At 33.7% G+C, this 15,407-nt stretch overlaps 1 protein-coding gene across 1 annotated transcript; it reads right to left on the bottom strand.

The window, feature by feature from the left end:
* Positions 1 to 271: 271 nt before the first annotated feature.
* LOC107013009 lies at positions 272 to 11,635 on the bottom strand. The gene is made up of 14 exons (XM_027915456.1): positions 11,450 to 11,635; positions 10,532 to 11,055; positions 9,435 to 10,454; positions 8,879 to 9,203; positions 8,359 to 8,617; positions 8,062 to 8,278; positions 7,221 to 7,576; positions 6,606 to 7,115; positions 5,232 to 6,417; positions 4,770 to 5,108; positions 4,405 to 4,642; positions 1,411 to 4,037; positions 1,144 to 1,289; positions 272 to 669 (listed from the first exon to the last, which is right to left on the bottom strand). Exons 1-14 carry the CDS (start codon positions 11,583 to 11,585, stop codon positions 444 to 446), a joined length of 8,109 nt encoding a protein of 2,702 aa, XP_027771257.1. The 5' UTR covers positions 11,586 to 11,635; the 3' UTR covers positions 272 to 443.
* Positions 11,636 to 15,407: the final 3,772 nt, after the last annotated feature.

The raw sequence follows: 15,407 nt of genomic DNA on the forward strand, positions 1-15,407 counted from the left end.
TAGTATGACATGTGTGTCTATTTGTTCAAGAACTTTTAAACATTGAATCCCTCCCCTATACAAGCTTCTGGATAACGTTGATTACGAACAAGAGTACTATTGAAATTACACAATTTTCTCTCAGTAGAATACATTTGGATCACCCAATCTATGTGGAGATTGTCTTTAATATTAACCGATGTTTTAAAATGGAACATCGATCAGTCAAAGTTCGTATTTTCCTTTTGTAGTTATGTAAAAAAGCACAATAAATATTCAATCAAAGCATACCTCGTTAGCAAAACCTAATGTAAGCATTAATGATTGCTTCCACAATTCGTATTCACAACACAAAAATGTACAATAATACTCACTCTTTATCATATGGTTTGACATATTTTGTTTACTTCTTTCTACTTCCTTTTTGTTTCTTACATTTCTTCTTCCTTCTCCCCTGCTTCCTTTCAGCCTGGTAACCCACCACCTCGAGTCTCGAAACTACTACCAGACGGAAGAAGATTCATCGTAGCAACTTGATCACACGATACACTAAGTTTCTCCGCGCATTGGTTCTCTAACGCGATGATTCTATCCTTGGGTACAATGAAATGGTTCAAGAAAACTTCTAACTTGGTTTTTTTTGATAGCAAGCTCTTTAGCAACTGTTCAATCCTTTCCTTTTCCAGAGTACTGCATAAACATAATAATACAACAAAATTACAAAATGAAAAGACAAAAAGTTTATGTATATTGCTAGGAGAAAACAACACAAAGATTAACCAAAACGGACATCTGTTTAGTAAATGATGCTCTTTTTTTACCGTTTTGATCACAATTGAGTATCTTAATGACAAAACATTAGATCACGTTCTAAAATTTTACAGTTATTGCAAACGTTGAACGACAGTCTAATTTTTTGTTTGAAGTATATGATCAACATTACATCTTAGAAGACATGGTATGCATCTCAACATCCGCAGTGCACTTTTACATGTAGAACATGACAGAAACCATGTCGTCTGCCCCTCATCGTTCAAATTAGTTTTGGCGATGGGTGAGGGGAACAACGTTTATTGATCTATAACGATATGCTTAACCAAAGGTAATATGATATAATCCAGCAGACATAAATTTGAAGAGTAAAGAAACTAAGAAACAACGAACCTCGTATTCATCAATGAAAAGAGTTGTATCAACTCCTGAAGCATATTACGCGTTTCCTGCATCATGTCCTCAGCAACATAAAGTTTCTTCTCCGAGCACAGATTGATTGCAGCGGTTAAGAAGCTTACATTAGCATTCATTTCCTCCTTGAAACAAAAAAAAACACAAAGTTTAGTAACTTGATATAAACAATTCGACCCGAGCACAACACATAACTTTACTGAATTCCAAGTTATAACACTGAGAGAATTAGGATTTAGTTTAAACCTTCAAATTAACAGTTGAGACACTTGCAGAAGTTCCACTGTCAGCGCTGCCACTAGACTTCAAGACGTTTGATATTTCCTGAAACACGGCCCAATTCAGTTGCACGTATTGATCTGACTCAGGAGTAATGATCGGAATCTTTGCTGGAATAGTGCTGGTTTGATCTACAGAGTAGACCGTTTCAGCTGGAATCAACAAACTCAAGGTATCTTCTCTGCTGCAATCTGCTCGCAGCTGCACAGAGGCAACGTTGGAATACTCAACTCCTGGAACAATATCACCAAGGTTGACAACCAAAAGCGGATCTCCGCCTTTTTGAAAAGCTTCAACAAAATCATTGATATGAACACAATTATTATCCGTTCCTCGTTGAAGAATGTCATAAATTTCCTCTGGAAATTGTTTCCTAACATCGCTGATACGGAGCACTCTGAAAAGAACGTCATAGTATTTCTCACAGTTGAGACACAGTAAGCACAGGATAAACACCAATCTCAAGACCATTTGCTTATAGTACATTTCAACATTGATTTTCGATCGAGCAATCCACTCTACTGTACAAGCTTTGTCAAAAATGAGTTCTTGTACCATCACAAGAATGGAATCATATAATTCTTCTAAAACCGGTGTCTTAACAGCATTCTTAGACGTTGGTCGGGATTCAAACTGCTCAGACATCAGCCATTCCACTAATGAAGATTTAAACACGAAGAACATTCCACGATACTGAGATACCAAAATCAGGAAATGCTCAAGAAGATACAAGAAACAGACAGGGGAGAAACAGTCGCCAATTTTTGTCCAATTCTCGTCTCTTCTTTTCCAATTCGCGCTAAATGTATCCTGCAAAGCTTCACAAAATTTCTGCAATAACTCATAACATTCAAGATTAATGTTGCTCAATAGAACTTCTTGAAATTTCAACGATTGTTCTCCAACAGAATCGCCTGACTGATCAAAATTTTCCCAACATTCTCTCTGCTTCGTACAATAGAAAATTTCGATGAATGATCTCCAAGGAACATCTGATGGGATTCTTCCAACAATTTCCTCGTACAGCTCCTCGGGAAGTTTTCCCGTAGCAAGGCATACGATCACCATTCTTCCAATCTGTCCATAGCTAAGAGTACCACTAGTGCCAATATCCTGAAAAATACATTCTTGAAGTAAGTCACAAGAAAGTTTCGTTCTCCTTAGAGAAATCATACGTCCCACCATTGACTGTCGGGGATCGAGGGGGAATATCTTCTCAAAGTATTTTGTCGACACTAACGTCAAAATCTTCTCTATGCTCAACTCAAAACTGTTCAAGACATGGTACTTGGACTCAGTTAAAAACTTAGCAATCTCGTAAACATTTAGCAGGCACACGTTTTGCCAAAATAAAGGCAACGACTTTGCAGCCAACTCATAGAGGGATGCAAGAGTTTCGACAACCTTCAGACCAACTACGAGTAATGCAGTATGCCAATGAGTACGAACAGCAGTGATAAAATGTCGAGCATCAACAAATACCATTTGTTTGTTCCGTCTTACAACAGAGCTCTGAATATATTTCACCCATTTGGCTGCTGGATGCAGCAGAACATATGTAACGTTGAGACCATTCAACTTCTGTCTTACGCCAAAGTATTTTAGACAGAATTCACCAACTCCTTTGAATTCACCAAAATCAACATCTCCGAGGCACTCAAGAGAATCAAGAACATCAATAACATTATTCTTCCACGAATTCCAAAAGTGAAACAGTGTCCCAATACTAACCGGGCTGCACGGAATAAGTTCTTCTGAACCATTTAGATTACCCGATAACTTATCATCCCAAACATACTTCGTTACGTCATATTGAAAATGAAAATCCAATATCTTTCTACAACACAAAATTTCACCTAGGAAACTTTTACATTTCTTAGAGGCAATGAAATTATGCTTCAAGACTGACCAATCAACCGAATCGTTCGATAAAACCTTAATCTCTACGCAGACGGTTTCAAAATTTGACCCCTGCCTCGCGAATATCATCGCCTTCTCTAAAATTTTCTCCATTTGCACGAACGATTTCAAAGGCCAACCTTTACTTCTAGCCATCCATAATGAGTAAGAGAGAACATACAATAGTAAGAGTGAGCACGCCTTATCGAAATCCCCTATCTTCCCAAGAAGATCAGCTTCACAAAGTACATTTCCAATCAAATGTGTGATTTCAATAGCTTCAGCAATGTTTCCTGATTGTTCTTCTAAAAGAAGCAACTCATCGAGGCACTTTCGAGACATTAAGAGCTTGCGCTTCAAGTCCATTGATGGGAAAAATCTTACAAATTTCATCATAGATTTTCTGTCCTTGTGCACAAAAGAGTCAGATGCACAACTCTCCAAGAACTCCATCCTGAGTTCATCAATTTCATCAGCACTTTTCCCAACATTATCGCGCTGACAAGCATTTTGCTTCCAGAAATCGATATATTTCAGACCTAAGTCATTGCATTTTCCTTTGATACAAACTGACAGACACTCTGTGAAATGATTTCTTTTTGCATAAATTTCTGCAGCCTTCTCATAGCGACCAGCCAACGTAAAACATTCAGCAGCCTTTATCAGTTCACCACACTTGTCCAAATAAATACTTCCTGCATGTAAGTATTACAAGTTAAACATATAAACCGAAAAACATGATCAGATATGAAATTTTCTCATGCTTAAGTGAAGATGTCGCAAAGGAAATGCACTATATATGTACATATCACATACTTAAGTTTAGAACGTTAATAACACTTGAACACATCGTTCAAAAGTGCAAAACTAATAAAGTTGAAATGATGGCTCTGCCTCTTCAATCAATATGCTTCTATACATTCAAGCTTAAAGCACAAAAGTGGATACTTAAAACTCCAGAAACAGAAATGCGAAATGACTTAAAATCATAACAAATTAAAGCAGCAGAGAAGGAAAAGAAAAAGAAAAAAGAGCAATTTCGTAAGATCACCAATTTCATACCTGCTTGTTTATAATCTTTTAAGTCATAAAAACACTCTGCTGCAGACTTAAATTTGCCGATAGAAAGAAATATTTCTGCAGCCTCCAGAAGAATAATATGAGCCTTTTCAGGATCAGAATAACGAATTCGTTCAGCAGTTTCCATGTTATAAGCAGCCTTGGCTCTTTTCTCCCAATCTATTTCACCCGCTTGCTTGAAACACATAAGCGCCATCTCATAATTTTTCTCCCAATACAGCTGCATTTGAACATTAAACACTTCAGGAGAACAGAAAGAAGTTGAAAGCACGCTTACTGGCGTAAGATGGAGAAAATGAAAAATGTACGAGAGAGTAGAGCAACGGAAGGAGGATAATTGAGTTGACCTTTATTCCTCTCGATTTCCACTCCTCCGGAGTGCTGAAAGTTTGCATAGTATCTGTGACTGAATGTACATTCTTTACTTCCACAAGAGACAACATTTTCCAGTAGTCAAACATAGGCCTGGAAAGATCATCTAGACTTTCACAGATCCATAATCTTTGCCGTGTTCGAGTAATAGCCACGTAAAGTTGCTTCAGTTCAGAACACAAGATATTATGTTTTGCATCACAGAAACTTGGGAAGGACAAATCTGCTAAATTATGTTCCTTCATATATGCATATACAACTCTCCATTGATTTCCGAGTGGCGATGAGCTAAAAAAATTGTACAGGAGTACATCCTACAAATGATCAATGAAGTATTATCAGGAGAATTCAGTAACTTCTAAATCAAATTAGAGGAAGTAGGAAAAATAAATTAGATGACTGAAATCTTAAGCACAATAAGCAATCAGAAGACTTGCCTCAAATTCGAGCCCTTTGCATTCAACTATGGTCAGAATAAGAGCTTTCTGTCCAACTAAACCATAGATTTCTTGCTTCGCGGATTCATCACGTACTAGTATTACTTGTTCTGCACCAAAGCCTACTATTTTTCCACTGTTATTCCCCTTGTTCCCGAAAAGAGTTATGATAGCATTTTCATCATTTCCGGACTTAAGCAAGACTGGAGATGCACCACCTATAAGACTTGTCTCAGATTTTAAGACATCAACAGATTCAGGAAAAAAATGACCGAGTAGATTGATCACACTCTGAGCAATTTTGAGTACACCGGTATGTGTACGGAAGTTCTGAAGCAACTGAAAGATAGGTGATAGATGTCCTTTATCTTTTCTTCTGACATCACTCTTTGAGTACATGAGAAACTCAGTGTAGAATAAACTTCTTATGTCCTCAAATCGAAAATCAACACCCTTTGCAATAGTCTGGGCTGTATCCCCCGAGAAAACAAACCCTTCATCCACATTTCTGCAAATATATTTGAAAAGAGAAAGTTGCCTCATCGTCAAGTCCTGAACTTCATCAATATATACAAAGTCCATTTTGTCACAATCCAAATGATCATGTTTTAGTCGAAGATGAATGTCATTAACTAAATCAGATATATCAAATTCACCACGATTCATCTTCATCTTTTCGTAAGCTTGGAAAATATCATATATTCCCTCTCTCTTTTCCGCGCTTAAATTGGAGACACGACTTTTAGACATAGAAACATAAGCATCTCTGCTAAGCTTCCCGTTCTGAAAATCCCCAGCATGTAGCCCACCTTTTATATGAGACATTATTTCTGTAAAGACCCTTGAAGGATCAAGATTCTTCGTCAATTGACGTCTGAAGTGAGGCCAATACAAGCTACAAAAACGATCATAACTGATCTCGTTCTCTCTTATGAATGTTTCTATGGCAACTGACCTCAAGCTTCTGTCCTCGGAAAGCTTCCACTTCAAGTTAAATTTATTGAAGTATGAAGAACCTACCGTTCCATCAAGCATCATCAAGAATTTATGGAATGTAATCACAAGAGGGTATTTTTTGTATGGAATGCCTATAAAAGAATTCGGTATGTCCCTAAACGGCGTCGTTCCATCAAACTCATCAGCTTCAAAGCTGCTTTCAGCCCAGAAACTTTCACCAAGAGAAAACCTGCAGATTTAAGAGTGGTAATTGTAAGAGGAACACAAATTAGGATCAACTGTTTCTACGCCTTTAAGGAACAAAATCAAACATCTATGTCACTAACATCACCTACATTATGTATACGTTAACGAAAAGATTCTTAAAAGAAAGTAGTTCCATCAGGCAACTCTACTGTAGCAGATTAGATGAATCACCTTTTCAGCTGAGAAACTTGTTTGTTGACCGCGTAACACAGTTTAGGACTAACGGTGACAAATAGCTGGTGCAAGGTAGTCCTGTTAGTCTCTCTGATAGATTGGTCATTTTCATGTTCCTCGTATAGTCCAAATCTTGATTCTTCTCTTACGTTTAACCCGTGAACAGAACTATGGTGCTGCTGCTCTTTTTGGAACAACTTCATTGTTAACACGGTAGTTTTACCCGTGCCTGAGCGGCCAAGTATGAAACTGCTTTTACTGAAAAGGATTATCTTCCTCTCTTCATCAGTAACTTCAAAAGGAACATTTATTTCTTCACCATGGCGATCAGAGAGCAAATGTGTGACGACACCAGATGATAAAGAGTAAAACTTCATTAACAAGAAGCTTTCACTCACTCTTGAATTCTCAACATATCCCGATTCCCGGTTCAATTTTCTCTCAGCATCATTCTTATACTGAACAATCTCACGATGAACCTCCCAACACTTTGGAACTTCCAAATCACTAAACAGAAGACGAAAAGTTAAAACCAAAGAAATTCTTAAAAGGAGACAACTTAAGTTTATCATAATATTGAGAACAATGGAATGATAAAAGAAACAACATTACCCCACGAAATACTTCTGATTACAGAGGTTGATGAAGTCCTTAGTGTACGTTAAACATACTGCATCGAGTCGTTTCATAAACCCAGGAAACTCCTCCAAAGGCAAAATATCCCAAACCTTGAGAACTTGTGTATAAAAAAACTCTTCCTGAATATCAACAGTACAAACGAGATATCGCCCTTCAACCACCTTGAATTTCTTAACAACATGAGATGAATTTTTGCAAACTAAGTCCACGTTCTTCCTCTTCGGGCGCCATCCACTTGCAAGCTTAACCAGAAGAGTTAACACATACTTTCTCAAGTACGGGGATGCCAACTTTCGAAATGATTTTCCAAAATTCTCACTGAATACTACCTGAAGAACCAAATAGAAGATATAAGCAGTTGAAATTTTACATCATTAGCACATATCTTCGGAAAAAATAAAAAAAATAAACAAGGCCATCTACGAAGCTATTGTTACACCAATAATATAAGCAATCCTCTACGGATTTCAGAATTCAGATATAAATTACTACTATAGTCACACCTCACTTAGCTTAATTTCAGATACAAATGTCAACAATGTATAGTGTTCAAAATACAAGAAAACTACTAAGATAACAGGAAAAACACACTTCAAAGAGAAAAGATTAGAGTGCATGATCGTTCACAGCGTCATGAATTCGTTATAAATGATCCTATTATAATTCAACTCCTCCATTCCACGTCTATCGAATATCCAATCAGACAAAGTAACACAACGTGGTACTCAGAAAAAGTTTAGTGTAAAAGACAGTAATGTGATTTCGTCCATTTATGTATGGAACAAAAGCAAGAGAATCTAAGAAATATGTGTACCTTCCATTTTTGTTCTTTGAATAGAGAACTATCCTCATTTAGAAAATCGTCCAATTGATCAAGTTCCTTCTTGACATCTAAAATTGTTTTTCTCATATCCGTATCTTCATCTGCATGAAAGAAGCATTTACGATCCTTGGCATTGAGAATTAGTTCTTCCCAGATGGAGTTACTATTCAGTAACGTTTGTTCATTGCCCAAAATCCAGAGACAGTGTCTAGAAAAAGAACGAAAAATCTTAGACAGAGCAGAATTGATCCGAAATGTGAAGAAGCAGTGTATCAAATAGATTCGTACCGAGCCCTTGTCAAAGCAACATTAGTCCAGTGAAGACTAGACATGAAGCCAATGGAACCAGCACGATTCGATTTCACGGTAGATATTATTACAATATCTGCTTCCCCTCCCTGAAATCCATCAACTGTCTTCACATTAACTTCAAAATGTGCATGGTTATTATACTTCTCACCAAGTTTATCTTGTATGGACAAAACTTGAGCAGCATACGGTGATATAACACCAATACGGAGTTTCTTCTTGGAGGCCGTACTCCAAGCTGCAAAAATTAGAATCGTATACGAGTGTCAAAAATGAATGTACTGATGGAAGCTACAAACAGCCTCGATAATGGATAAATCGATGTTAGACAATGCTTCCTTAAATACAAGACAGTTCGTCCATCGTCATAATTTTAACAATATTAGTAGAAGACAGCACATTAACAAGTGTAGGATCAAAAACTAATTAATCAGTGTCCGGGAAAGATATGTTATAAAAAATGTACAAAATGTATAGGTTTTCGTTGATATGATTATACCTTTGAACAAGCTCTGCACTATTTGCATGACCAATGCAACTTCAACCAAATTTCGTCTATGTCCAAGATTATCGAGCTCTTCTTCTCCCGGTGGTACATTTATAAAGGCGTATGGACCAAAAGACTGTCCTGTAAGATATACTTTTTCATATGCATTACTCTTTACATCCGGAGCATCAATGATTTGCCTACGATGGAAAATTGAATTTGGGAACTGGCTTATCGAAGGATGCATCCTGTACTGAACGTTAAGCACGTGCTTAACATGACCTAAAGAACCGAGTCGTTTGAACAAGCTCCTTCCAAAGCCAGCTTCACGAGAAATCTATAAATAAATATGGTAAAAATACAATCAAACATCCCTATAACAAAATTTCACTATAACAGGTAAGTTTTCTTGGAACCAATTTTCACGTTATGTTATGTAATATGTTCTCTATGACATCATTTAGCAATAGCAACCAAAACATATCAAAACAAACAACGCCGTTATAGATAGGTTGACTTTATGTCAGCTGAAGTTTCTTCAAAATTGCACATGAAAAGGGATACGTACTCTACTCTTAACTATCGCTGTCAGCTGGAACTCGTCTCCAGCTAGAACAACATGCCTTAAACCTCGAATTTGAAGGGGTACGACTGCTTCGCACTCCTTCAACTGGTTGGCGTCATCAACAACCAATAAGTCAAACGGCTTCAATTCCACAGAATGTAGCTTATGTGTAGTAGAAGCAGTGCAGAAAATCGAGGAGGCCATTTGGATACAGAACTCCATTATCAGATCCTTACTCGTCACGCTAGGAAAACGCAGTGTCCAGAGAGATTGCTGAATATCTTTCAGGGAATTGATAATTAAAGACACTCCAAATGGTTTCTGAGAAAAATAGAGCATCCTCTCGAGAGAATCAAGCAGGGAGAAAGCGACCACCATTCTATCAACATTTTCTTTTTGAAGGAACTCTATAGGTACATGTGTACAGATCATAACCATGCACCTTCGGAGAGATGAAGCTGTCGAAGTAAACTGAGATCGGACTAAATCTACCGATGAGCTGATTTTCTCTTGCTCACCGAGTTCCTCCAGAAAACTAATCATAGAACTCAAACAGGCATTCCAACCACTCGTTGGTGCAAGGCACTCCTCCAGCCTGTCAACACGATATTCGAGGGAAATCTCTTCTATATCTTCACTATCATCACAGTTCTTATTCCCAAACAAGAGAATATCACCCAAAGGGTAAAAGCCATCATATTCATTGTTAGACGACTCTAGGACCAGTTTAACCAAATGGGAAGCAACTCGGGCTGTTGTTACATCCGTTGGGGCGCAAGTAACAGTTCTACACTTCATATGCAGCAGCTCAAAAAGCATTACACTTAGTGTCCTTGTCTTTCCAGTACCAGGTGGACCACAAATAAGTTCAACAGAAGCCTTGTGGTGGCATCTCACGGCAGCTAGAGAGGTAAATATTGCATTAGCCTGGGAATCGTTCAACTTGGACAATAGGCTAGACGTAACCTCTCCAACTGGTGCATCAAATTCTGAACAAACGTCACATTTCTGTTCGATCTGTTTGTGCAAGGGAACAAATATCAACATCATTTAACACCAAATTCATGTCAAATCGCGAGTAAATCAACAAGATTACTTACCTCATGCACGGGGGAAAGGACTTTCTCAATCATATTCAAATTCTCTCTCACACACAACGTGTTCCATACTCTCTTATACGACATTACATTTACTAAAAACACTACATGACATGATCCTCGCATACCCTTAACATTTCCACTACCTGCAGGAACTCTTACTTTAAAATTAACGAATGCATCATTCTCATAGACATCAGTAACATATGCAAATGTAAATCTCGATCGCTGCAGCTCATTAGCATCTTCAAGTTTAACATTCGAGATAACAACAATATCTCCCGGTGATGTCCTATAAGGAACACGAACATCACAACATCGGTTCCTCCAATAATTAACCTCAACATAAAAAACCAATGATCCATTTGGCTCTAGTACTTCTTCAAAGGATATTAATTCAGCAAATGGTGCTTTAACTATGTCTTTCAAGGAAACAGCAATACATGCTCTCGTTTCTTCGAGTAAAGGGAAGACGAAAGAACTCAAATAATGATCTACTGATTCAAATGATTCAGAAATCTTCTCCACTTATACATTATGAAATTACATTAAAATCATATAGTAAACAAAATGCAAATAATACAAACACACTCTTTTGTATACTTCTTATATATATATATACTATTATGTCAAGTGTATACATAACTGACTTATTTTCATGATTCTAAATCCTAGCTTCTCAGAGCAAGTTACACAGTTGGTTAGTCAATCAAAAATAATTTCATTTGCTAATCAAATTTACACTATATATTACATATATATCATATATTACTATACAAAAAATATACATTTACGCGTTATTATTTATGTGGGCGACTATTTATATATGTCAGTTTCTTTTTTAAAAAAGGATATTTCTTTTGAACAACCTATAAAGAGTAACAAATAATAGTATAAACTAACCGTGTATAAAACTTAAACTCAATGAAATTACCTGAGTTTGATACAAAGTTTCATCAAAAATATCTTTGATAGACCATTTGAGAACCAAATCAATGAAATCAATATCTTTAGGCCCTGTAATCTTCTTTTTCTCCATAGAAGAACCTTGTCTCATACCTATAAATATTATTTTAAAAAATAAATGTTACAATAAAAAATTCTATACACAAGGGGCGGAGCTACAATATAACTATGTACAGTTCACGTGAACGAGTAACTTTTGATCAGATCGATATTTGTATTAAGAAATTCACTAATACAACAATACAAACTTATATATAGTAAGACTTTTAGACATATATTGAATGATAACATGAAAAGAAATAGTAGTTGAAATTGAAGAACTCATTTTCATGTTTGAAAACTCATCTTTAGAAATTATACAAAAAAAAAAAAAATCATTCAAATGCATAATTAAGAAAGTTGAGTGCACAAAATATTTAACAAAGATCACACCTCAATGCGTAATGTATATGATCTATCGTAATGCAAGTATTAGTAGCTGCATAACCAAAACATATTTTAAAAGGCAAAAAATATGTAGCAACACACAGATTAAGAACTATATATTGCAGAATTTTTTTGTACAATAAAAAAGAAGTGAAGAATTAACAAGTTTGTTTCTTGGAAAACCAAAGGGTGGTCTTTTCATTTTCCCCAATTAATTTCTCTTTTTAAAATAATTAAGACTATGATTTATTTGTGTTTTAATTATTCAATTATTATTTTGTTGTTGTGACTTGTTTATTTATTTTTATTAAAACTAGTCTCCGGGCACGTGCGTTGCACGTGTATCCCAAATAAAAATCAATAAAAAAAATAAATGAAAAAGTATATAATAAACTATTAGGAGAATTATGATGTTTTTTTCGAGTGTTCTCTCGATATTTTCGATCTACTGCACATTAGATAAGTCTCCAAAGCTTACCCATTTATAAGCAATTAAATATACAGACAGTCATCAACAAGTAAAATTTTCAAGAAAGACACATCAAGTTAAAGAATTAAAAAGGGAAAATGCGACGTTACTTAAAGTCATCTTGTATCCTTAATGTGTGTCGTTACAAATGTAACTACTTCCTTAAAAACTTTCAGATATACCCAGATCACTGTTAGAGAAGACTTGGAGTTGCTACATTTGTTGAAGAAAATGTGATATATTTTGCTAGCAAACAGCTGCAATTTCAATTTATTATTAATAGTTTAAAAGTTTAAACATGGTTTCTTTTCTGTGGGAAGCTATGCGTAGAGAGTTTCAAAGAGAGTTGATCATCATTCAGCATCAAACCATATGTGTACAACAACATTCAATTTTTGATATGTGTGATTATACCTTTCAAGCTATTTATTTTACCTATTAAAAAAATTAGAAAGTTATCATTCAAATGAAGTTAGCAAATCAAACGGAAAAATCTAGACTTAATAAGATTGTACCTGAAAATTAGAAGACATTTTTGTACCCACTTAACAATGGAAGCTTGTGTTGAATGACTAATATTGAGTATGTTTATATAGTGTAGTCTTGAAGATTTGTTGATAAAAACTCTTTGATATTCCTCAATTACTTAATTTGATCCCTTTCAACTTCTCATAATTAGCAAAATACGTTTCAACTTCTATATTAATTGAAACTTTATTAGTGTTCATCCTATTTGGTTGTTTCACACATAGTAATTGAATAGACTGCTGAACTTCTCATTTTGCACCTCTATTATGTAATTCAATATTACTATTTAATTAGATATTTAATTTATATTTGGGTAAAGTATTATATTACTTTTTAATTTAGTATAGGGGCAAAGTAGTAATTCAACTTTACACTTTAGAGCTTCATGCTTATAATAATATATGATATTATCTTCTCTTTTAGCACGTTCTTTATATATTTTCTATCGGCGTTTATTTTTATTTGTCTATTATACAATAAACATATATTTCTTTTTATTTATAGTATTTTACATATTAAGAAAATAATATTTTTTCATGTTTTATCGTCAATATTAATTACTTATTTCTCAAATTATTTTTTCAGAGCTAAGATTATACATGAAGTAATTATGAGAACCGTGTAAAATACTCATATTTATCACTATTTTCTAAGGGATATATAAAGTTCTAACTTCTAAGTAGACAGTTAAAACTGAATGGATGAGTACTTTTATATTCTATAATTTTAATTTTTTCATGTGTCATGTTTACGATTATAAATAAAAAGATATTTTGATACATTCTTTAATTATTTAATTTAAAATTATAATATTAAAAAAATACTTTTTTAAAAAAATTTCACGTTAAGTGAAAATTCGACAAGAAAAAAATCAAAACATAGAGAGTAGTGAATAATGTTTTCCCTATTATTTGTTATTGCTTCTTTACCTTTGTATTGTTCTTTTCAAATTGTTTTGATATATTTTTTAAAATAATATTTCTCTTTTCGCGAAAAAGAAATAAAATTTATGTATATTATATTTTTTATATTTTAAAATTTTACCGAATATATTAATGTTCCTCATGAAGATTATATATTATCTTTTTATGGAATCCATTTATGCAACTACCTGCTGGTAATTTGCCGATCAGGGCTTGGTAAATAAAAAAAATCACCTAATTTTTATTTTTTTAAAAATTAAACCTGAAAACTCACGATTTTTCTTAATATTATATGTTTTTTATTAAAATAAACGTGTCTTTCAGAATTGATAATTTGTTCGTCTGTTAAAAGGTGTTTCGAAAATATTTGCAATTTAGTACCTTATCTCTTTCAAAAAAGGAAAAAGACTAAAATATGTCATCGAACTTTTAGAAAAGATTTATTTATGTCATTCGTTAAAATTTTGGCTCATCTATGTTATTACCGTTTAAGAAAAAGCTCATTCGTGCTATTATTTTAAAGGTGGTTTTGCAAAACTATTTTTTACACGTGGTCAATTATAATTGTGTCACGTCATTATTGTTTTTATAATAAAAAATCAAAATTCTGAACAAACATTAAATTAAAATAATTATAAGGATTTTTTTAAAATTGGGTGGATCTTTATTTGGGTGAGTAATTTTAATATACTATGATTACTATCTCGGTCTACTTTTAATTGTCATTGTTTCCTTTTTAGAATCAAATGATAAGTAGCTAGACTAATATTTTATAATGTAATTTTTTATCATACTGATATATAAAAAATTACTTATAATTTATAATACTTTTGACTTGCCCATAATTTTGAATATCTAAACTTTTATTTAAAATATCAAATTAATTTATTTAAAAAATAATTAAATTAACTTTAAAAAACACATAGAATAGAGTATAACTAAAAATAATTATCAATTTATTTTTCTGAATTTTAAAGCGATAACTATTTTGAGATAATTTTTTAAAATCTAAAACAACAATTAAAAGGGCCCCCCAACTAACGTAAAGTGCAAATATGTAGCAAAATCTTATCCAATAAATAAGTATTATTTGCTGACTAGGATTCGTGTCAAACTCAAGTCATTTTCTTTTTTTCCTCTCAATTTCTCCGTTTCGAGATTTGATTACAATTAAACTTATGTATCGTAAAATTTACCTTTGATGAGGTGTTAATTAGTATCGAATTTTATTTAAAATTACACATTATAAAATTCATTTTTAAACTATTTTAATTTTTTTACTCAATATTTAATATCCGCGTTCATTAAATTTAAATCTATCATATAACTTCTTACTTGATATTTATATTAAAATTCTGTTAATTTATACACACTATTTATTCTATTCTTAGAAACTACACTTTTAACATATCTTTTTCCTATTTATTTTTTAAAAAATTCAATCTAAAAATTTTAATTGTATATAATTAATATAAAGATATCTTAATAATTCCACCCACCACATGTTGGCATGTCAAACTCAATTCAAATATTTGTGTCTATATGGATAAAAATAAAGTCTAGCTAA

The sequence above is a fragment of the Solanum pennellii genome, chromosome 3 (assembly GCF_001406875.1).
Source record: "Solanum pennellii chromosome 3, SPENNV200".
Lineage (NCBI taxonomy): Eukaryota > Viridiplantae > Streptophyta > Magnoliopsida > Solanales > Solanaceae > Solanum > Solanum pennellii.

What these genes read in the sequence shown, in the direction of transcription:
- LOC107013009 (XM_027915456.1), bottom strand. Translation starts at nt 11,585, where the DNA reads ATGAGACAAGGTTCTTCTATGGAGAAAAAGAAGATTACAGGGCCTAAA. An exon ending in GTTGCTTTGACAAGGGCTCG is followed by an intron (nt 8,279 to 8,358) that starts GTACGAATCTAT and finishes TTCTTTTTCTAG; the next exon opens with ACACTGTCTCTGGATTTTGG. An exon ending in AATCAGAAGTATTTCGTGGG is followed by an intron (nt 7,116 to 7,220) that starts GTAATGTTGTTT and finishes TCTTCTGTTTAG; the next exon opens with TGATTTGGAAGTTCCAAAGT.